Genomic DNA, 24985 nt, shown 5'->3' on the forward strand with positions numbered 1-24985 from the left:
TATTGTCTTTCCCTCGGAGTTCCATGTTGACATCACCTTAGACAATCTTGCTTTGCTTCTGTCAAAGACCCCAAAAATTGCCCCTTTTTCAGAGTCATTGAAGTTTCCTCCTGTAGCTATGCAAATCATAATTATCGGCAACCAGGCTTGTCCACCATTTTTATAATTAATGCATGAGACACACCTGTGTTTTAAGTCCTTTGACTATACCTTGTGTCCCTCATTTACCCAAGCATTTCCATTTTTTGTAATCCTGCACCTGTAGGTTACCTTGCTGTTTTTCTTTTTAGCTTTTTCTACCAATTAGGATTGTAACATTATGTATGTAATTTTATCAGAATTATTAACTGAAGGAAATGGAAACGAATAACTGTCTCAATAAGTGTTTTAGTTGATCAGTTTACCAACTTATCTCTTGTCCTCTTGTCTGGTATCTCATGTCTCCTACATTCCTTATCGTACCTATGGCAGTACTTCCTTCCAAAACGTGGGATTTGTGTGTTGTCCCTATACGGGAACTTAAAGGGCACCAATTTGATCTGCTTCCACTTTCTCGAATGGCTGAAATTGGCCGATTGGCCTGTTGAAAATCAGTGGTTGTCTCCTTGAAAATGGTTGATGTTTGTATACTCCCCTCAAACAAACCGCACCTCCTGGGGCACTATGATATTGCAAAAGTGCATTCTCTTCATTACTGCTTGGCCCTTAACAGGAAAAGGTACAAATCACAGTGAGTGACAGGACACAATTAAGGCACAGCTGGTGCCACATACCCAAACAGCAGGTTTTCTGCTTTTTTCACTTTCCGGTGCAGTAAATCAAGCAGAGAGATGACAATAAACATGGAGTTTGCAGTAACTGAAGTCCTTTACAGGATATATTTGATTAAATAAAGTATGTAGAACCAAAATAAATGCTGTCTTTGTAGTATTAGGAAAAGAAAACAAATGCAGTGTATCTTCAAATTTCTGTCATTTAGATGTTGGGTATCTTTAACTTTTTAATTGTGTTACTGCGTAAGTGTCTCTAGAGATCAGAAACTAGAAATCAGACATTGCTCTTATATGGGTTATCACGCTTAACGTCTGAAGATATGAAATATTTTTATTTGGTTAAACTGAAGATATAATTTCTTTTATTTATATTTGACAGATAAAGTCTCTTTTATGAGGGATTAAACCTTACACCGTTTTGTTTGTTCACAAGCGTTTATCTTTGTTTACAAAAATATTAACAGTAGCACACAGCTATGTTGCAATTTATCAAAATTAATCTTATTGATTGCAAAAGTTAAATTTTTGCTCTGTATAACACCATATGTCGGGTAGAGATAGATACAGCTCTAAACTCAACTCTCAGCTACTGCAGACCAAACCAGCAATGACTGAATGGTCATAAATAAGGACATTTCAGACTTCAGTAAATGTGTAGGTGGTATACGTAAGTATGGAGTCTTTATGAAGAATATAAAGTATTCCAAAGCTATCAGTGTGCATTTTTCTCATTTTACGAACATTTATTATGGTTTTTTACCAGACTATCCACATTTCTGATTCTTTCAATCTTCCCATACAATCTTCTTGGAATTGTCCTTTGTTAAGAGATACTGTTTCCTCAGAAATTCTTTTTCTCCCACTCATAAATGGGAGAACCATAGGTGCTTATGGTTAAAGCAAAAATGTTCTTTCTTTCCATACCTTTCCATACCCCGGCGTCCTGGCCAAATTTCCTATTGGCCCTTACCAATTATGGCCACCTAATAATCCCCATCTATGAAATGGCTTCATTACTCTGTTCTCCTCCCCTAATAGCTGATGTGTCACGAGCGTTGTAGCGCACTATGGCTGATGTTGCATCATCCAGGTGGGGCTACACATTGGTGGTAGTGGAGGGGAATCCCCATTACCTGTAAAGCGCTTTGAGTGGAGTGTCCAGAAAAGCACTATATAAGTGTAAGCAATTCTTCTTCTTCTTCTTCTTCTTCTTCTTCTTCTTCTTCTTCTTCTTATTATTATTATTATTATTATTACCTTGAGTACAGAAATCACTCCTCATTTTCCAAACACCTTCATCTTTACCTCCCTTGATTAAAATCTACCCATAGACAATTCCTCACTTTCACATTTTGCATATTTTTCAAAGTTGCTGTGAAACTATTAAATATGGTAAGTGGTGCATTTCTGGCTTGCTCTTCTTCGAGAGTGGTTTCCATTAATGTGAGCAGATAATCAAACAGATAAAGAGAAGCCATTTAACCACACAGAAAACCATATATTTCAAGGTTGCATTTTTCTGTGGCTGTCTGAGCTTATTACGTCCTAATAGGTCTAGTACTTTTTTTTTGTTATAAATTTAGAATCGCTCATTATTTTTGTTATATCCACCTGTTTTGCAATAACCAGTTGCAGCTCGCAACTACAGTATGATTCCTGCGACCACACACAAGGGGGGATGAGAAAGTATACAGTAGGTAAACTCCTCCGGCACGCACAGATTTCAGACACTCACCTTCTCCGACATCGCAAGCTCCTTAATGACAGCATCGCATGCCATCGTGTGCCTAGGAGGCTGCAGGAGTCACTGAGGGGATAGAGTAATCCTAGCCTACCTGTGTATCGTATGCCACCACTTGGGGAATTCCAGTCACAGTCTGCTAGTGACATCACAGAGCTTAACCTCCTCTCGGCCAAATGCCATTACCTTTTCAGCAGCTTAGGTGGCCCACAGCTCTTTTTGTGTGCAGAACTTAGTGTAAGCGAATGGCTGTGAGTTGTTCAGGTGACTTCAAGGTCCTGTAACATTCGTTATGCAGTGTCTTAGGGCCAGCTATGAAATTTTTATGTAGACATTTATTCCAACTGTAGTATATTAACCTTCTTTGAAAAAACTGTCGAGTCCCTCTCAACTTTAGAGCAATCCTTTACCAAGAGAAATGTCTCATGCTAAACATTAAAAAATAAAGGTTTCACTTTAATTCAGAAGTATGTAAAATAATACATATTCAATGAATATCTAGTTTGCATTAGTTGAAATTATATGAAAACATTCACAAAGTAACAATGAGAAGTGATGGAAATCATATTCAGTAAGTACATTTTTAAACTGATATCATGCATGGAAAATAAGAGGTATTTACACAATTTATGGTTACATAATGGGTGTGTAATCACTGACACAAACCACTAATTGACAAATTGACTGACACATAAATAGAGTAGTAGGAAACTATCAGTTTATATCCCATTCAAAAAGAATGTAATATACAAATTTACAAAATCAAGTTGTAAAGCTACTCAAAGAAAGTGGAAGTCTAGCAGTTTTGCTAGACGTTTCCTTTACTTAAAAGACTGTCCTACACTGCCGTGCTAAAAGTACAAAACCTTTGTGTTCTTGAACAAAGTAGACTATGTGGGGACCTGAGTCAGCTCAGTGGACACCTTCAGAACAAACAGTGAAACATGAGGACCCACGTGGAAATTATGTGGAACTGTTTGCTTTTAAAACAGAGAACAGGAAGCACTTTTTTTACATGAAGTATGGAATAGGCTACCACAACATTATTTTGATGCTGATACCTTGGCTTCTTTAAAAAAATAACATGGTTGAAGATCCTCATACCAATAAGTTACTAACTACCAAATAGGTAAGACAGGTAGAATGGCCTCCTTTTGTTTATGTCTTGTCTTTCTTATGTTGTTATGAATTAGAGGATCTTGGAGACACTACATTATTTACCATGTGAAGATGTATTGTTCAATAGGAACATGAAGGCTGTGGGTTGATGATCAATGACCCATTGAGTGAACTAGAAAATGTAGGCAGGAATTTCAAGAACAAGGCCAGAGTTCAGATCTCTTTTTAATACAAATGTCCAAAGGTAATTGTGTACAGTGTTCCAAAATGTAAAGAAGAGTCCCACTTGTTTTTTAATTACTTGTAAGCGGTTGTTTGGTTGTTTTCAGAAACTCGGGCCAAACATGAGGCACGCATATAACAGAAACTTAAAATATAAATGTAATATAAAATGGTCCCTAGTTTAAGATCATTAGCTTCCCGACAGACCACATTCTAACTTTCCACATGTGTTTTGCCTGCTTTTGGTTCTGTTTCATAAGGCGCAGGCATTCACCACACTAAAAGGGTCTGTATTTTGTCAACTCAGTGTTGTAAAATGAACATGGTGCAGTTTTTCTCTTCATCGGCATTTGTTTTTTCTTGGTTTAAAAAAGTGAATTTCAAATAAGATCAGCATTTGCATGTGACTATATTGACACTGACAGTGCAGCTGTGTGAGAATCCATAACATTATTATTAATAACAATATAATAATAATAATAACTAATAATGTAGGTTCTTGCTCTTATAAATGGAAGTTCCTAAATATACAACATTTTAGTAGATACATTACTAAGAGTTTCATAACCATGGTAAATTCTTCAATTGGGAATTTTATATTAGTAAGTTAGTTTAACAAGACATACCTTTTCTAAATCCATATTAGCTGTCCCCTAGAATATTATCTCCATATAGATGATCCTATAGTTCTAATTATTTTATAACCCTATATGTAATGGAAGCAAGAGTTCTATAATTTCTTGAGTCAGGCATTTAAAGTGGTCATACTGTATATCAGAGTCTTCAATATTTTCATTTTTAGGTTAAAGTGTGCTTGTAATGTAGTTTTGGAAAACAGTTCTTAAGGATTCATTATAAGGCGAAAGGAACAGATACTTGGTGTTCTGAGCAAAAGGATATTCTTGCATTCCGGTGCTATCAGACAGCCCAAAGCTGTACTGAAGACAAACTCCTTTCTTACCCCTTGGGAAGGAGTATATGTGTACAAAGGAGAACACCTGACACCTCCAAAACCTCATCATCTACCAGTGAGCAGAATGTACATAAAGGAGACCCTAACCACTGTCAACAGAACCCCCAATCCTGAAAATATCGCCAGAATGGAGCAAAATTCTTGCCAGCGGGGAATCTATTCAAGCGGACAGCATTAAATGATTTCATAATGACAGCAGCATTGCTGCTTTGTAGATGATCTTATAAGAGTTCAAAATCTATGTAAGACTGGGCCTGGATAATAAATGAATGGGAGCCCTATTAAGAAATCTTGGTTGCTGCTGTAAGTGATATTGGTGGACCAGTAGATGGCAGTCTTCACTCTAGACCCGTGGTTCTCAAACTGTGTGGAGCGCCCCCAGGTGGTACGCCAGATGAACCTGGAAATTTGTTGTGTGCACTGAGAAATTGTGACGGGTTTTCATATTTTCTATTTTAATAAATATAGTTTAAGTGTCAAATACGCAGCCTACGTACTTAGCTATGATGATACAGCGCGCTAATACTTGAGTGGACACAAGAGCTACTATGTAATTCTATACCATTGTATAGGAATGCGTGCTATGAACGTAAGTGGCCAATTGTGTTTTAAAAATGTTATCTCCAGCAAATAGGGAGGTAGGAGAATGTGCCTGATTTTGGAACACTGCCAATCTTTAAGGCACAGGAAAGCGTGATAGAAAAATATTTAAGGACTGTTCTGGGTTAGTTTGAGAAAAATACACCGAGCATCTCTGTTTCGCTCCCATGCACATGAAATAAAAGCTTCTTTTAACTTCTGAGACGGACTCCTGGCTGCCTTTTAAGGGGAAACGGGGAAAACATTTTTCAACAGCGCCACATTCGCTATCAGAACTATTGATCGAAAAATGAATACCTCACAAAAATCAAGTATTATGTCATGGCTGAAAGTAATAGATGCCAAGAGTAATGATGCCAGCTCCGATAAATCACGCACACCTCTTGAGAACGAGGAGGATTATACATCGGCACCGACACTCGCTCTGCTGCTGAACCTGCTAGTGTTAGCAAGCGTCGGAAAATGGCTACAATGCGGTACGATCCAAATTATCTAAATTTGGGATTAATTTACAGTAGGACGGAGGAAGAGCCAAGACCACAGTGTGTCGTGTGCTGTGAGATTCTCAGCAATGAAAGCATGAAGCAGCACTTTACCACGAAACATGCGCTCTTGAAGGATAAGCCCAGTATGATGACTGGAAATACAGGGATGAGTCTTTAAACTGTGTTTTAGTCTATTTTGTCATTAAAGATTACATGTTATTTTTAAATATTGACTGGCTTTACTTACACAGCTTTTATCTTTTACAATGTGGTCCAATTTAATGTATTCAAATGCAGCTTTTTAAAATTGTATTATTATTATATTATTCTATACAGTTGTTCATAAACTAATTCGAAACAAGTCACAAGTATCACAAATTTGGTAATTTAATATCCTAAATATATATAAAGAAGTAAAAGGCAAAAATACTGAAACATAGGCTCCGTCACTCTGAAATATATATTATAAACAAATATATGAATTGCTTAGAAATCCAAGATGAGGCTGAGTCAGAAATGTCACTTCAGCTTCTCTAAAACAGGATGACTGATTTAACCAATTTGTCTGTAATTTGTGTTTTGGCTATCAAATGTCTTATCAACGTACCATGTATGTGTATGAATGTCTAAAAGCCATCAAATGTGCCATCAATTATACCATATTATTCACTGAAGTTTCTTTGTCTTCTGTGTTTACACTGTTGAAGCATTCCAGTTTTGATTATGTTACCTATGTTAACCTACAATATGTTAACCAAAGAATTTTTTTATTGTGGGCTAAGAATCTTTCCCTTCTCTTCCTTTAAACCGCAAACTGCAAACCCAGGTTTGCATGATGTAAATACAATCAGTTACATTTTACACTTAGTTAAGTGTCCTGCAGTGTTTTTCAGTACTAACTTGTTTCCTTAGTAGTGAACAATTTCCTCACAGCTGTAGATGAAAATTCTTGGTTTTGTGACATAAGCCAGTACATTTTTAGTTGCATGCATTGAATTGTAAAAAAAAACTTTACATTTGTCCTTTAATTCTACTTTATCCTCTCACTTGCTTTATTTTATCCACATTGTTTTTCTATTCAGGGTCTTTTGTATATATAAAAACAAGGGGATCTTACGGTAAACAATGGAGTTATGAACTCATCAAACCGGGTGAGCAATCCACCCTTCTAAAACAGAACAGTTTTAACAGCAAGAAAGGCTGTTTAGTTTGAATGTGGTATAGCACGTGGTTAGCACATTGTGTATGGAAAAAGCTTGCATAGATTTTGGGTGCTTAATTTCCTTGGCCATCTACCAGATACGATTTTTTGCTACATAAATATAATTTAATCTATTCACATATTTTTGCATTTTTAATTGTGCGGTGGACCTCATGCTCATCATGTTAAGGTGTTTTAAAATATGTTAGCTGTTAAATAATTTTGTCTAACAACAACGCAAATCAGTTTGACAGGAAGTAGCCAAATAAATCATGTGTGTGAAATGTGCGAGATTACCACATGTTCCAGAATTGGCTCTGTTTGTCTTGGGTTTCAGCCTAATTCAGTGAAGTAAAATTATTATTTTTTTACATTACAAGTGCTACAAGATGACTTCATATGAGGTCATAAGCTCATATCATTGCCAAAGATAACGTGAAATATGTTATGAAATTTAGATTAAAGTTAAAAGCTAGTTATTTATTTAAAACCACTATTTGGTTTTCAACTATTTGAGTAATTAATGCATATAAGGGTTAATATTTGGTAACAGTTGATACATTTATAAACTAATTTTAATTACAGTGTATGTATCTTACAGTAGAAGATGTAAAATACATGCAGTACAGATTCATTTCCAAAAGGGCAGTTTTGGAAAGGCTGGACTGTTTAATCATTCTATCAAGGCAGCCATCCATCTTGGAGTAAACTTAAACCATAAGCATGTCTTTGCAACCAAAAACAGTGGTTACAGGCAAACACACAGAGTATCATTTCTTGTGACCCTTTCTAGCTGTGCTGTTTCACCAAATCCTTTCAAACCTTCTGTGGGGAGTACTTCCTTCCTGACTCCTTTTTAATTTTAATACCTGCCTGTCATTTTTTACTGCCCTTACTGCACATCTAGTAATTACTACAGCAAAACCCTTTCATTTCAGGGACCAGCAATTATCTCTCTTGAACACATTCAAATTGCTTCCAGTTAGAAGAAATGTTTAAACAAAAACAGTTACTCTGTTTCATTTTGATTAGAGGCATAGGCACTAAAGGAGAAAGAAAGGCTGAAACAGAAAATACCCAATGCGAAGTTCCCAGAGGAGATGTTGAGTTCCTTTTTTAATTACTCTGGTACTTACCTGCTGGAATTTGGAAAGCCCCAATTAGTCACCATTGGCTACCCAAATAGATTATTGACTTAAGCATACTTAAAAATTTCTTTTCTTCAGGATGTTGTAATGTGCTTGTGTCAAAGCACTGTAAACTTTTCTATACAGAGAAAAGCAAAAGAACGTATGAAAGTGGAATAATTTCCTGTACAAAGAATGTATGTAATGGATTTTTTTAAGTATCCCGAGCTTGCTTTTATTTTAACTTGCAGTAGGATCTACCACACTGGAGGGCATTATAAATGATGGGTTTTCAGATGCATTTGTAGTCAGTTGTGCTGTAAGGGCACTGTCACTTTAGCATCTAGAAATAATTTCTTCAGATTACTGAGGACTTCACAAGTCTCCGAAGTACGCAAAGTAATTCTTCTTTTATTTAGATTTCAGTAAGCAATATAGCCCTGTCTAAATGTAGTTAAAAATAATATTATATATGTTATATTTATAAATATATATAATATATATATATTTCAGGTGAGTAGCTGCATCAGCATGCGTAGTCTGCAAAGGAAAGTGTTCTTCTTCAGGTGTGAGGGAAAAAAAATATATATTCAGTGGTGACACGGTGATGTGTCAGTGCGATCGGATTCTGGGTGAAATTCACCGTGACACCTTCCGCAAAGAGTCCGTATTTTCTACTCATCTATGTGTCCAAAAAAATGCTGTCCCGGTTATTTGGCATCTCTGAATTGCCTCCTCTGTGTGTGTGTGTGAGAGAGACTAATGTCCTGTCCAAGATGTACTCCAGCCTGTGTCCTGTGCCTGCCAGATCATGCTGTTGCTCACTGAGGCTCTTTCGGGATAAAGTGAGTGGTGAAAATGGGTAGGCACTGAGAGGCATGTAAACACAGAACTGTTTATTGGATCAGTAGCATTTGTTAGTTTTGAATGCCTCTCTTGTCTTACTGTTTATTTTCTTAGACTATAATGTTATCTTAAAAATTTAAAAGCGAATGGGATCAGCGTTTTCAGAAAATACCTGTTTTTTTTATAGTGATGGCACACTATAATTTCCACATCAAAATTGATTTATGTGGAATTTGTATTTTTTAATGAACAAGTGACTTTTTATTGGTAGTCTTATCCTCGGGGCATCAGAGACAGTGTGTCATTTTGCTATTCTATCCATCTGCTCTCCGATAGATGCTTATTCCTGGTGAGGGTCCTGTCAGTCCCGCATCTATCATACAGTCATAGGGCACAAGGTGGGAGTGCACCCTGGGTGGGATGTCTTTCCATCAAAAGGAAACACACAGCATCACACCTGGGGGCAATTTAGAGATGCCAGGTGGCCGTTTGAGAAGGAGGGAGGAAAACTGGAAGAACCGGTGTGAAAATCCACACCGGCATGCAGGGAACATGGAAACTCCACTCTGGGATTATTCTCAGAGGCAGCAGTATTTAACATGACACTGTGTTGCTGTCCACTTTTATTAATTATCCATCCATTCAATTTCTAACCACTTCAGTTCAGGGTCGCAAGGCAGGATACACCCTGGATGGGATGCCAGTCCATTGTAGCATTTGATTAATTATATATCCTTTTACTTTCAACAGAGTAAGCACAGATTAATGTAGTAATCCAAAAATCCATCAATTAAATAGGAAGGAGATAAGAAGGCCGTTGTGAAGATCTTACAACTGTTCTTCTGTGTTTGAGTGCCCTGCCAACACGCACACTCACACACACACTCTCAATTTTCCTACCCTTCAGTCTGTGGAGAAAATGTTGCCAAAACATAACCCAGAAATATGGAATTGTACTGATATCCAGACATTTTTGGAACAGGAACTGAAATATCCATATCAGTCAGAAGGCAGGATCTGGGGCATTCCTTGTGTTAACAGATTCTCTGGTTTCCATTTAAATGGGTCAGGTATCACACTCATATCCAAAATAAACCCACTCCGTTCTGAAAGGAAAAGTATTTCATATCATTTCCCTTCTTAATTATAGAGCTCTTTGTAAAGGGCTTAAAAGGATGAGAAACCAATTGTAACTTTTGGATCTGTAATGATAATCTTTTTTATTTTTGAAAGGGAATACTGTATGTTTTCGATGTATAAAAGGCTTGGCGCTGTCAACGGGGTGTATTCACTAGGGCTTGTGAAATGTACTCAGCCGAGATGCAGTTTTTCTGTTGAGGGAGGGGAGAAGGGGGTGCAGATGGTAGAGATTAGTGTTCATTTTTATTGAATAGGTGATTCTAAACATAGAGACGCCTTTGCGTTGTGCTGTGGTTTTCAGTGAAGGGTATGTTCCGATATACTGGAATAGCTTATGGGGGAAACCGTAGAGGTGTGTTTTCTAAGATTGTGGGCTCATAAACCAAGTGGGTGTTCTGTTGTGACAAAAACAGGTTTGTCATAGCCTGTGAGGGGTCTGATTACAGAAAGTAGCTCCAGCTCAGTGGAGGAGGAGTTGGGGGTGACCTTGTCAGAGCTGAGTTAGAATAAAAAACTATATGCAGGTTTTCACTTGTACAAGTTATCTGATGTTGGAACAGTATGGAACTAATTGCTATTTTGCTATGGCATGTGGAGGACAAGTAACTAATTTTATTTAGGGCTGTTGAGAAGGACTTCTCACCCCACTGTGTGGTTTGACTTATTGCATTCTTTTTCGATGTGGCACTGTTGTTGCACTTGTTCAGCATTCCTGACCCCTAGCCAGCCTGAGTTTCCACAGCTAGACCAAGAGGAAAAGACGGATAAATGGGATTATCAGGCAAAAAAAAAAGAACAGACTCTTGGCTGCATGCAGAGTAAATTTAATGGATTGTGGCAGTATGATAGCCTTTTAATGCATTAAACTATTTTGCAATATCATTTACATGTGCATGTAAGAATGTTGTTGTTTTTTTCAGACACTGAAGGTTGAATATTTTAGCTGTTTTTTTGGGTGAGTGGGAGAAAAAATGTTTAGGTTTCACGGAAATGAAAGTAGATATAGCCACCTCCCTTGACTTTCTGTGAGTCACTGTCTTCAATCAGCACTCTAAAAGCAAGCAGAGATAAGCTGTCCTGAAGAACAGGCATCCCTGGAAGGTGTCTTTCACCACTCTGCCAGGAGCAAAAGTCTGGCCTGGCAGAAGGTTACTAGTGTGGTGTAGAGTTTTGAGAGTAATGCTGATAAGGCCTGTTTTTTTTGCACTCCCTGCTGTGTCCCAAAGTATCCGATTTCAGTAGTTTAAGGAAGCTGTTACTCAAGTCTTCCTTGTTCGTATTGCAGCAGTCTTTTAGGAACCACAGCTATGGGTTCACTACATAAAGGAGGTCATCACTAAAAATGCAAACTAGTCATAAAACAAACTGATATCATTCTTGAGAAACTGTACCTTTTGAGATTAAGAGTCGTATGTCAATACCATCCCCCCACGCCCCCTCCTCTATCATTTATTTTCAGATTCTGTATTTTTTTATTTTTAAATTTTAAGTTTAGAGTTTTGCAAAAATCTACCAGTGTGTTGAGTATTTCTGAGAAACAATCAAAGTAAGGATTAAGCAAGGATTTTTCACAGCCTGTATACCATTACTTCTGATTAAGATTTATAACTGTTAAAGAGTCGTTGGGAATCCTCACACCCTTCTCTTCCTGATTTTGTATTTTCTTATCACCACTTCCTTTGCTCTTGAGGGTTTAGTAAATCCAGCATGTTTGTCTTTGTGCTGCGGTATGTCTTAAAGGGGAACTGCAATCACAAATTCACAATCTGTGATTAAATCTTGGTAACAAAATAAGTGATGGTATCGCTGAATTGTACCAGGTCCGAATTAAGCACAAACTCGTGAACTTTGTGAATGAACTGTTGTGTTGTCACAAACCCCTGGTGTCGTCAGGGGCGAGAGCGAGAGTTTGCGCGAATTGCAACGTGAAACGGCCCTTCCTGCTCACTAGTCACTGCAGTGACTAATGTAGTGTGATGTATGAGCAAATAAGAACATAGTTGAGCTGTAGACATTACAACGCATAAATGTTCCAATCTACATGCAGAGTTATAATTAAGTTGTATTGGTCAGCAAAACTGTCTCAAAGCCGATAGCAATACTTCTATTGTATTAAAAGAGATTTATTCCCAAGCCTGCTTTTTTATAATGTGATAGAGCTGCTTCATCTCACTGGAAGTTCTGTTACCTCACTCTGAATCGCAGAATATAGCACGCCGCATACCTGGAAATGTAATCTATTTTGTGATATAAGTTGAAAGTTTAACGTGTACATTTTATTTTGATTGTAGTTTGAAATGCACTCATCGATGCCGATTCTTTCAAACCCCAAAATATAAAAATAGTGTTGCAGTTCCCCTTTAACACTCTTTCAGAGTACACAGTATGCAAGAAATTGCCCACTTTTCAGTTTGGCAAGTTAAAATTTTTTGTTAAAAATGTTCTGCAGGTGTATTTGTCTCTGTAAGTCAAGATCCCACTGATTTTTTAAATTATTTTTTAATTTAGTTGACACACTCCCCCACCACTTCATAATTCTTCTCTCTCTACACTCATGGACACACAAGAGTCAAAGACACAAGAGCAAAATACTCCTAGGGAGACTTTCAATGGGAAAACAAAGATTGTGTTGTGCAGTCAAATATTAAGTTTGCTAAGCAAATTACTTGTGGAAGTCCAAAATATTTTCTGTACTACAGCTCATACACAAAAAATGAGCAATAGCAAAAGCATAAATCCTAATTAATAATGTTGATTTACCCCAGACAGTTAAATAAAACTATTTCATAACATTAAGCATCGACCATGAACTGAAAGATCACTGCTCCAATTCTGTTGAGGCTTTTTTTTACCATTTCCAAATTTGTATCATTTAATTCCAGGTTCTTTTAATTTCTTTGCAATTATTCCTGCTCCTGCGAATCATTAATGATTCCTGCTTTGCTCAAAAATAGTTATGCAGATATTTATGAGCTTGTTACCTCTTTAAATATGGCAGAATTAAAAATGCATGCAGGTGTTTCTTAGAATGCCTGGGGCACACTTCTTGTTGTTTGTTGCCTCAGGCTGCATGAAGGGGGTCAAGTGTCACTTAATGGGGGCACAGGGCTTTGGTTGTGTTTGTGTTTTGGGAAATCTAAAGCCAAATTGAGACATTTCTGATTTCCTCACTCTGAGATATATGAGGAAAGGACTTGGGAGATGGAGTAAAAAAAAAACCAATGGAAGGAATGGAAGCTGGATTGCGTGCTAGAACCCTGATGGGAATGTTCCTTCATTGAAGCTCAGCAGGGCCAGATGGTGGAGGAGTCTTCTCACTACCCTACTTGTTCTTCAGGTGACCCTTACAGGCCTGGGGTTGGGGTAACACCTCATTTCACCGGCCTCCAAAGCAGTGCAGCTCTTTCAATACAGTTATATACAGAAGGGATACAGACGAGAGGAGGCTACATGGTCCATCTGATCTGTGTGAAGGTAGCTCGTTTCTTGACACAAATCAGCGTATTGGCTTTAACAACTTGGCTGGGCAGCCTGTTTCCTACTCCCACAGCCTACTGCTCCCAAATCAAGAAGTGCAGAAGTGAAAACTAAAGCCATAAAGTTCCATTCTTAAACACTGGCTTCCCTCACATTCGAGAATGACTGTTTTCCATAAACCACAAAATGGCTGATCAGATTAATACAAGACCTGCAGACTCTCTGGTTGGTTGTCTCCAGTGATATCCGGTCACGTGATGCAGAATTCAGTGGTGGTGAACTCACTTTGCATCCTTGTTCTGACACCTTTGGGTCTCAAAATATTTGAGTACTGCTCCTCCATCTGGCTATTGGTTTCAACAACCTGGCTGGTTAGCTTGTTCCATACTGCCACAACCCAATACACAATATAACACGAATACACTTTAAGTGTCATACTATAGGGAATATTTAATTAACATTTTTCATCCTAAAAACATATATTATGTCTACAATATTTAGCTTTGTAGAAAGCTACAATTTCTACAAAGCTACAAAGATATTTTTCCTTAGTTGACTCGGTGTAAACAACATGAATTAATTTTTCTCTTTTGTAGTCTTGTGTGATCTCTATTTCAAAGTATTATTTCCTGCTAAATACTAGTATCTTTGACTAGAGTAATTGTTTTTTAAATAAGCATTTTATTCAGTTTCCGCATTTCCTAGCTACGAAAGAACTAAGCCATTAAGAGTAACCTCAGCAGGGTTTAAAATGTTTAAAGTATGTCCATTTGAATAAAATCCCTTTAAAAAAAACTTTATGACTGTCACGGAAATATAAATATATAACAATTTACTCATTCCATTTGCTAATCGCTTCAACCAGTTCAGAGACATAGGCGCAATAGGCGCAAAGGCCAGTTAATCACAGGGCACACTGCAGAAATATACAAGCAGATACTTTCCCCGCGGCCAGTTTTCCCAAAAGCCAATTTATTTACCAGCATGTCTTTGGACTGTGCAAGGAAACTAGCTATAACAATATTATATATTGTGAAATATATGGAAATATGATTCTTCATATCTACTGTATAATTTCATATATGAAACTTGTCATTTGTTCTTTTTGAGATTCTTATCACAGTCAGAAAGAGTTCTATCCCTTCTCCAAATCAACAATTTTAAGTTGTGTATATAGATATGTAGCTTGTTATTCTTGTTGTTGGCCGTTTGGCAACATTTATTCATAATAACGTCTGGCTTGAGGGTATTCTGATATCCCTGAACGTTACCTAACAGGATGACCATGTGAAGACCGTCCATTTTGAACCCGAATGGGTCTAGCCTTTAGCTCTAGACACAGCTCTTCATTAGAAATGTAACTTTCGCAGTGACTTTACATCATTCATTCCATAGTGGAAGTTGTTTAGAAATTAGTCAGAGGGACTTGTTTTGCAGTGAGTTGAGAATAGCGTGAAGAGGAGGGAAAAATAGCTTGTCACACTGCCAGATTCTGTAACTTGACAGAACTGACCAGGAAGCTTGTTGCCCACTTGCTGTCTCAATTGGCAGTTGAGTAATTAGTGTTGGGGAGGGGGGGGGTCGCGGTTGACATCTGACCTGCAGTATGTGCTGCTGGTCTCTATGCACTTGTACAAATGCTTTTTTATTTGGTTATCGTGAGGAGTGCTGTGGGCAGCAGGCCAAGTCCCAGATTACTCAACATGAAGGAGGAAAAGCCCTTAACTATGCACAGCTGTGACGGAACATTCCCTCCACCAGCTCCTCAGTCCCCACATCAAGTCTGTTTGTTGTCACTGGACTTCCGCTCATTAAATGAAATATGAGGCAGTGTTATCCCGTGGAATAAAGCTGTTACTGTAAGGGTTTCAGGGAGTGTATTAAATGCATCTCCTGTGTGCATGGAGAAAGAGAGGCAAAGTTTCAAATTCCTGACATTTCTTTTGTCTCTGAGACACAAACTCCACCAGCTGAAAGCTTGATTCACAAAGACCAGCTCTGCTCTAATGGAATCTGGTGGATTATGAGACCCAGACACAGAAAAATCTCACTTCTTGTTGGCCCCGAAGAATTCTTCCCAAAACTGTATATCATTTTCAGGAAACATTTCTTATTCTGTGCTATGTTTTTACTTCTTTACCGTGGCCTAAATGAGCCAAATAGGTATGCATAAATATTATTTCTGTATATTAATAAGTAAGAGATTAAATGTCTGCTGAACACTGCATCACAGCAATTTAAATATTAACACCAAGCAGCCCAGTCCCTTATTAGTAGGAACATCTATCTTTATGCTCGGGAGCTCAGTTTTCCATAATTTTGAAAATGTAAGGTTTATGTTGTGTTCGTTTTGCTTGTGGCAAGGTCTGCAGTCACCTGAGAAACTGCACTCAGGATTTGGATTTCCCCAAAACAGCCCATTCTTTCTCACTACAAAGAGTACATAATATATGGAATTTTCCAACAAGCTGTTTATGTGCGATGGAGTGTTGGAACAGGTCAGAGTTCCAGTTCATTTCAAAGCCGAAAGTCGGTCATTTTATGAAATGTGGCGGCAGATGGATTAGCTGTAGTGGGTTTTGAGTGTGTGAGGAAAGGTTTCACTAGTGTTTCCTCACTCAAGATTGTTATATGGTTGTGTGATTCTGAAATATAGGGGCTTGCTGTTTGGATTATAAGGGTATGTTCATTTAGGTCACGGCTGTTGATAATTCAGCCTTCCTGACACCTTCAAATTCTATATTTTGAGATTCTTTAAGTATGTTTATTGATCATATGTGTAATTATCATGTAAGAAATTAATTACTAGGTGTGTACTTTTTAGTTAAATTGTGAAGACACAAACCCCCCTGCAGTGTACAGCAGGTTTTGTATAGATATTGCATTATGATTACACCTTTTCAAAATCCTTGTGAAAAACCAAGACTGTTAAGCTTGCCCTTTTGGTTGTAATTAGGACGGATCAGCCTTGTGCTGGAAGAGTACTGCAGCTGAATCCTGAGAGGCTTCTTAAGTCAGTCCTACCTACTGGAAGCAAGCCTGACTAATGTTATAATCACTGCTGCACTGCACTGCTGTTGGAAGAGCTGCTGTCAATTTTGGGTGGGGTGTCAGGGCTTTCTGTGATGGAACCCTGGAGTAATGAAATGGCAGGCACCAGGCATCCTCCACACACACTCAGCAAGCTGAGCTGGGGCTGTTCACACAGTTCACAGCATGTTTCTTGATTGTTTTCTTCTGATTTAGCTCACTAAATGTTCAGAATGAGTCACAAGCCCCTGTGGATTGCAGACTGACAGGTTGGGAAACCACATGCAGTAAATGCCATCATATCAGGACAGACTCAACAAATGCCCCTTTAGGCAAATCCGTAAAGGAGTATTTTAAAAATATTCAGGGCAGAAAACAATCCAAAAAGGAAAACATCAAATCATGTTCACATCTTTGAGCATGTTCAGAAGTGAAGTTTTGAAATATACAGTGCTATTATCTTGCAGTCCATTTTGGCAGTAATTGTTAGAAATTAATCTTCATAGGTGCAAGGGATGCTTTCAAGATAGCTCACAGAGACCTCCACCCATGTTAGGTTGCTGTATCACACATTATTGTTAAGTCACCTCAGCTAAGTTCATGCTGTATGTACTTAGTTCCCTTTTACAGGAGACCATGCTATTGCAAAACAGGCATTGGAGATACCTGGACACTCTTCATAATTGCAATCCTTAGATCCCAACTACAAATCCATATAATCATGTTTGTGCAATGAAGAACAGTGGCACACTGATAGGCTTTCATCTGTGTTAAACAGAAATATTGGTTTAATATCCTTCAGTTGTGGGGGGAGATTTTCTAATACGTTAAATCTGAATGTATCTCATCGGTGGGGTGGAATGACTTTTTGACCTAATACTATTGTTAGCTAATATTAACGGAAAAAAACACCCACTCATTTGGTCTTCTTTTTTTTTGCATCATCAAATACATACCTCAAGTATTGAAAACAAAATAGTTCAATGTGAGGACTGGTTGCAATTTCTTAGATTGTATTTGAACAAATTGCCTTTTTGCCCTCGAGCCTTCAGCATTCCACAGGTCCAGGAAATTGTTCAGCAGACAATTGATTAAAATATAGCAACTAACAAGTCAAATATACGATCATATCTGAATTACACAGTGCTATTGTATATATACGCTTTACAGTCATGTGAAAAAAGTATAGCCATTTTGGTGTGTATATTGTTTTTCAAAATATGGGATGTATAGGTTCAAATTGCATTAGATTTATATAATATCAGAATGCATATAAGGACCCAAGATGGGTATGACTCAAAAATGAATATGTCTGTGACTCTGTTCTATAAGGGTAATGGCCACCATTACAAACCATTACAAGGTTTTGTAGTACAGTTTTGTTTCATCTAATTTCTTAGTTTAGAATGATTAAGTCTTGGTTTAGTTGAAAAAAAAATCCTTTGCTGTTTACTGCCTGAGGTTCATTTATTTCTTTTTTTTCCATCAGTGAAACTTGATATATGTCAGCAAAATGTCAGCAGAAGGTTAGGTAGTAACAACTGTCAGAACACAGGCGTCTTCCCTCCAGCTGTTTCAGTTTGGTTACCCTACCCTTCCTCCACCAGACTGAGATTTCAGGTGGAATGAAGTAGTTATAAAAGCGTCCATCAACACAAGCACTTCTTGCCAAGCCAAGTATTTGGGTTGGAAGTCCTACCTCCTGAACTGCTTGAAAACAGGAAGTATCTCTGTTAAGTGATGGATAGCTCTACTTTGCTGAGAGGAAGAAAAGGCTTTCTTTGCCCCTGGGCAGTTAAATGAGTTCTACAGTTGTTCACTGTCTTAGGGTGTGTGTGTGTGTGCTCAGATGCAGTTGAAGCTGTTCATGTCACGGTTCCAAAAAACGTTCTTGAAAGCATGTATCTGACTGATAGAATATAATGGGCCTGCAGAGAGGTTTGTCAAAAATTTAAAATAGTAATTGCAAAAATGTTTTTTTCCTGCCTTAAATTTTTGACGTTATGCCAGGCTCTGTAGTGTGTTGTATTATAAATCATCCCTCCCAACTTCTAAATTAAATTTATCATTTATAAATTTGTCTTTAATAAGCTATATTTGGGGATATTCTTCCCACTTCACAGCTAAAATGAATAATATCTGTAACCAACTACAAGGAAATTATAGCTTATTCCCCTTAGGATATTATAATGCTGAAAAAAAGATGTCTAATCCATTTTATATGCACTGCTTTGTTATACATGTGTTGGCGAAGAGCATTTCTTGTCAGTTTCCCTAGTCCGATGTTGCTGTTCAGACTCAAGTGATACAAATGCCATGTTGAGAAGGTTTTGTTTTAAAGTGACCCTGATCACATTTCTCAAAGAAGACTGTAAAAATAATGGGCTCAGTGGAATCTTTCTAGTTCATTTTCTCCGATACAATAAGTCTGTTTCTGACATTTATTTTTAAATAATGGTAATACCGCATGGAAAAGACCTGTGTAAATAATTCCACTTTTTGATAACTTTCAGCTGAAACTGTAATTAGGCTGTTGACTTGTAAAAGTACAGTCATTTTCAGCTGCTTGTTTTGAACTTAAAGTCATGGATAATGAGGTGGATGAAAAGTTGAAGAAAGCAAACAGGGCTCATTAAGATTAGTTTAGACCACATTCACAATTCTGACTCCTGTTTTATTTGCTGACAAACACCAAAAATACTATTGCTGTCCTATTAATGTTTTCGGAGTTACTGGAAAAAGGTTTGTTAATGTCTCCTGCTTTTATCTGGAACTTGTGACACATTGCTTGTTGTGGGATAGGACTTTATTCCATAATTTCTGTTTCCAATAGTGTTTTTTATTTCACACATCTACAAACTCTTTCCATGTATAATGTGTAAAAAATCTATATGCAAAACAATGATATTTGAATAATCAGGAACTAGCTCAGAAATAGCATATCCCAGTCATTTGTTTTTCATTATAGTCTAACCATTTTTTTTATTTGAAGTCCAGCTTTTTCATCTTGGTTGTGCAAAGCCAACATACACTGAAAAACAAACTGTAATCACGGTTGTTGCTTTGGTTTCTGAAAATACAGTTTTTGTCTTGAGGAATCAAGGTGGCCTGCAGTTAGTAATGCTGTTTCACAGTGGTGTGTGAAGTTTGGGACTGCCCTTGTTATTGGGGGGTTTCTCCTGGTGCTCCAGTTTCATCCCATTTTACAAAGGTTAGGAATGTCCATATGCAAGCCACATCAGCTCATTTGTGCAGTAACATATTTCACTCAAGGTACAAAAGGAGTGAGGGAACTTCAACCCTGAACCCACTTGTTGTGAGACCAGAGCTTGTGTGTGTGCCTTGTCATGGACTGGCATTTCGTTCAGGCCAGAGTGTAGTCCTGCTTTGTGCACTATACTTTCAGGCTAGGCTCCAGGTTGCCATGGTCCAGACCTGGAATAGATGCCTTTTTGTTAATGGATGAATGGATTTCATGTAGCATGAAATTGGATTGTGAAAAATATGCATGCTATGGAATATTATGGCAGGTGACAGTTTTTCACAAATCCGGTTGATAGAGTACCATCAATCAGACATTGTTTATTAAATCCGTCATTGCTTGTGTGAGTAATATAGATCTTTTTCAAAGTTTTGGACACACGTTCATCTAATCAGTAAAAAAAATGTTGGGTTATAGGGATGCAAGAGACATTTTTCAGCGGAACTGAATAACAGTAACACCACTACAAACAAGTCCTGTAAGTCATTGATAGACAGACACCTTCAGGGGTCACTGTGTCAACAGAGTCACCAATAGAGCTGAAAAAGTTAACAAAACAGCCAGGAACGGATTTTCTAGTTTCTTTGAAATTATATGTGAATGTTCGTATCTTTTTTTGTTCATCTGAATACTGCATTAACAATTTCATACACAGATGGATTTTACTATCTAAATTAAGAAGCAGTTTTATACAGTATATCTGATTTGTGCCTTTTTGTCTTGCTTTTCCATCAAGTTGTAAAAAACTATCAATCAGTGACACACAGATAATTTTATTCAGTTGTATCTTAAAGACCTGATTCAAATGTAAATCACAAAAAGAAGTACTCAAATTATTGACACTCCTATTCCAGTGACCTTCAGTCTGCTGTGATATTTAAGTGTAGTTTTAAATCCTGATGTCCAAAGAAGTAGTAAAAGGACAGCCAATTCAAAATTAGATTCTTTCATAGGATGAGCTATTAAAATCTTACAAATGTCCTATCATAGCTTATTAATTCTGTTATTGTCAGCTGAAAACTTCTTGCACCATTCTCTAATCACTGTTAGTGAAATTCGCAAATGAGAGAAAACCATTAAGTGCAGCTAGTTGATTTGGTTATTAGTTGCTAATTTATAGAATCATTTCCAACCTTTGACAGCATGGCTGGGTAGCTTGTTCTGACGTACCCCTTGACCTTTTTACACAAAGTGTTCATTTTTAAAGGCACATTCCCCTAGTTTCCATTTGCGTCCTCTGGTTCTCTGTTTTTCACCAATGATTCTGAAGAATTTCAGAATCAGAAGTCTGTTGGTTTGACTTTGGAATGCCTTTGAAGATTTTAATTACTCGAACTAGGTCCCCCCTTAGTCTTCTCTGTCTGTCAGGAAGTACCTTTGAAATTCCTTTGAGAATGGGGAATGCATATGGCCTCTGTCCCCCTGGCTGATTCCAGAGCAGTATTGTCATTTTTACAACTTGACCATGATTGTTGCAATGTCACGCTTTAAGAAATGTAGAAACACAATTCCACCATGGTGCATTTTCTTCAGAAAACTTTTTTTAAGACATTGTACCTTTCACTATCCATGTGGAGGAGAAAAACCTTTTTCAGTGTCAACTGTCTATTATGACCTCCTAAATACCTTCATGTACTTGCATCTCAGTATTTCAGGTTGGTCTGAAAAATGTTTGTGTACATCCTTGACATGACAATCAAGTAAACAAGTTTAAAAGACACCCATCCATCACTTATCTTATAGTAATAACTTCCACCTTATTTCTGTGGCTTACAACTGATCCATGGAAATACCTCATTCATTCATGTCAGAGCTTTACTTTTCTCTCAAAGTGACAGGGCCTGCCAGAGGTACTTCCTGAGGAGAAGGTGGAACAGTTTCATTGAGCACATATCCACCTTCAACATGCAGTACAGCACGGGAGTGTCAGACTGTGTGATCTTAAAATCCACATTACAGGGGAGACTCAGAGGTTATTATAAAATGCAGTATTCACCTTTTAAGATTGTGAACGTGTGAAAATCCTGTGTCTTTGCCTACGGATGTCAAAAGCTCCTAAATGATGTGCTTGTTGTTCTGCATAACTTGATCAAAAAAATCCTGCCATTCCAGTTTGAATGCAGCTAGAAATTTAAAGCTTTCACTGTGCTGAGTCAATAACCAACATTGTTAGCTGTCAAATATACCCAAATATATTCTGTGGTGCACAGAAGAACGTGTGTATTCCTTGCGTCTCACTTTGTGAAATACCTGAGAACACGTAAATAACTATGGGTTGTATTGAAGATAAACATCATTCTCAAAAGAAAGAAGTTGATGTGCCCACAATTTTTTTAGTTGACAGGTACATTTATGCAATCATACACAGAGCAATGGCTAAATATTGAGTCTTACCTGGGTAGAACTACTAAGTTCACAGTATTTTTGCTGTTTTGCTGCTGGAAAAAGAGGCTTTAATATAATTTAATATCTAACCTTACCTGCCGATCTGTTACAGTAATTAAGGTTGAACAATGAATCTTAATGAGATCCAGATATGATTCCATAGACCCTTGTGTTTTATTTCTCAATTGAACCCTCCATCACCTCACCTGCAGGCCTTGATGAGACCTGGGCGGTTGGATCGCATCATCTATGTACCCTTGCCAGATGCAGCCACACGCAGAGAAATCCTGAAACTTCAGTTCAGCAACATTCCAGTTGCTGAGGATGTCTGTCTCAATGACCTTGTGATTCAGACAAAGAAATACTCGGGAGCAGAGGTAAGTTCTCCCTGTTTGCTCTTTAAGATTTATGATTCTCTTTGGAGTCAGTCAATGCAGAAGAAGTGAAAGGTTGGAAATTGATTTACCTCTATGTTTCTTATTTTCCCTGTGGGCATACTGCCCACTAACTACTAAATTAATTAGATGGGCAATTCACCCACAGTATACCCCCAAGGAAAATCTGATCACATGTGTGACAATTTTTTTTATCTACATAGATATGCAAAAACTTTCACTTCTGCAGTTTAATTTCAATATGGCATTCAAGAAATAGCTTTCACACCATAGATAGAGCATTGCATTGCAAAACATTGCTAAGGAAAGTAGAAAGTTATATTTTCTCTTAAGGCCCCTTAAGCTTTCACCGAAAAAATATTAAATTATTTTTTCTTAGTTATTAAGGAAATCGGTGATCACTGATTACAGCCAGCTCATTATAAAGGTATATTCAGGAACATGAACAATTTCCTTGTGGGAGAGCTTTAATGGTACAAACATTTTCTACTGCAGCTTGGATTCAGGAATGTTACCAGGTATTAGTATAAAAAGCATGCAACTGATAAGCAGGCATGAAGATATTCCTGTATTTTTGAAAGGTTGGTTTAACATAGAAGTCTTCACACCTGAAACAAGTTCACTACCCAGATGTTGCTGAAGTTCCAAATTTGGCTTTTCTGGTTTGAACCTAGGTTTTTGTACACGCAACAAAAAAGGGGAAAAGTCAGAAAATGTCCTAAGTGTGTGTTATTCCTCTTTAGGATCTTCTTCTTTAGACACTTGACTTATTTGTCCTTAGTATATAATAGTGGAACAAATACAGTTGAATCATTTCTGATAGGTGAATGTCATTAAGCTGGTCAGATTAAATACTTTGTTCTATGGCATTTGATCTATTAAAAGTGAGCAGTCGTTATCGGACATGAAAATGTTTTTGGTGAAAGTGACCTTCAGAAGCAGGTAAAATATTTCCTAATGCTGCCTACCTGCAAGTCTGCACAAATGTCGTTCTTCCGGCCTTTTTGGCGCAGGCAAGACAAAAATGTAAGACTGTGACACATTTAAAAAGGTTGCTTTAGTTACACAGTAGCAGCATATTTCTTGAAAGTGCTGGAATGCGCAATTCTTTCTAAATGTAAATCCGTTTCTCCCTATCCCGCTCGCTCGCACGCACACCCCCCTCCATGCTGACACACACTCACACATAAATCCTTTTACAAACGTGTGCTAAGAACTTCTCAGTGTCAAGGGGAGTCTCTCTAAAAGGTCTCTCGCACTTTTAGAATTAATGTTAAACGTGCCGAAAGCATTAATTTTCGTAATTATTTTAATTGCTTGTGACTTTGCATTCACAAAGAGAAGACCCTTGTTTAGTTTGGGAATTTGTCTGTGCATGCCCGTTTTCCTTTCTTAATCTTCTGGAGAGAGCATCTATATCTTTGTGTACTCTAATACTGTGTGATATATCATTGTGTTAAGTGCTATGTGCAGATTGTTTTTTACCATGTTCAATTTAATCTCTTATCATATTATGATCTAAGGGCACTCAGAGAATGATGCTTTAGAAATACTTTTTTCCCGGTGTTACTTTTTGTACAACAGGTAGAGTAGAGTAAATATGGAAGTGTTTCTCAAATCCCCCAATCTCTACTAAGTAATCAACTCTTGAAATTCACTCCCACTGCAGTGGAGGGGATCATTCAGCTGAGCCCAGCAGCATCCATTGGTGTGAATTGAAGAATAATAACAGAATACAGCACAAGCCTGGCATTCAGAGAAACCCTGCTTCATTGGCTGTTCTCTCATATATGTGCATTCGAACAGGATATCCTCACATCACTAAAGTTTTACTGAAGTACTGCAGTTTTGTAAATACAGAGAGCATGGAGTCACTGTTGTGATGAATTCTCAGTGAGATATTTTTGTCATCAAAATTTGTCTGATGGTATGAAAACATGGCAATGAATATTTGCTTCATTTAACACATTTCCCTGAAGACAAAGAGATGTATAGATAGTACCATTTTTCATTGGTGGGTGAAGCGAGCCCTCTCCTATCTGTAAAGCAGATATGACTTATTACGTGGGGTGGGTGGCAATGTTCCCTCTAATTTTTAATGGCCTGTGTGCGCAAAAATTTAAAGTTGTGCAATTTTTTTCCCCAGTGACAAAAACTTGTGCGCACTACATTGAGTGTATGTAAAACTGTAAACCTGAAATTATTTTTT

At 37.6% G+C, this 24985-nt stretch overlaps 1 protein-coding gene across 1 annotated transcript in view; it reads left to right on the plus strand.

Annotated features, from left to right (window-relative positions):
* The window catches only part of afg2a (AAA ATPase AFG2A), a 149283-nt gene that overhangs the window by 91854 nt on the left and 32444 nt on the right, over positions 1-24985 (plus strand). Inside the window, exon 15 of the mRNA XM_088918006.1 lies at positions 22594-22758. Coding sequence (XP_088774132.1) covers positions 22594-22758 — 165 coding nt within the window. The remainder of the gene's footprint in view (positions 1-22593; positions 22759-24985) is intronic.

The sequence above is a fragment of the Atractosteus spatula genome, chromosome 1 (genome assembly GCF_055471065.1).
Source record: "Atractosteus spatula isolate fAtrSpa1 chromosome 1, fAtrSpa1.hap1, whole genome shotgun sequence".
Lineage (NCBI taxonomy): Eukaryota > Metazoa > Chordata > Actinopteri > Semionotiformes > Lepisosteidae > Atractosteus > Atractosteus spatula.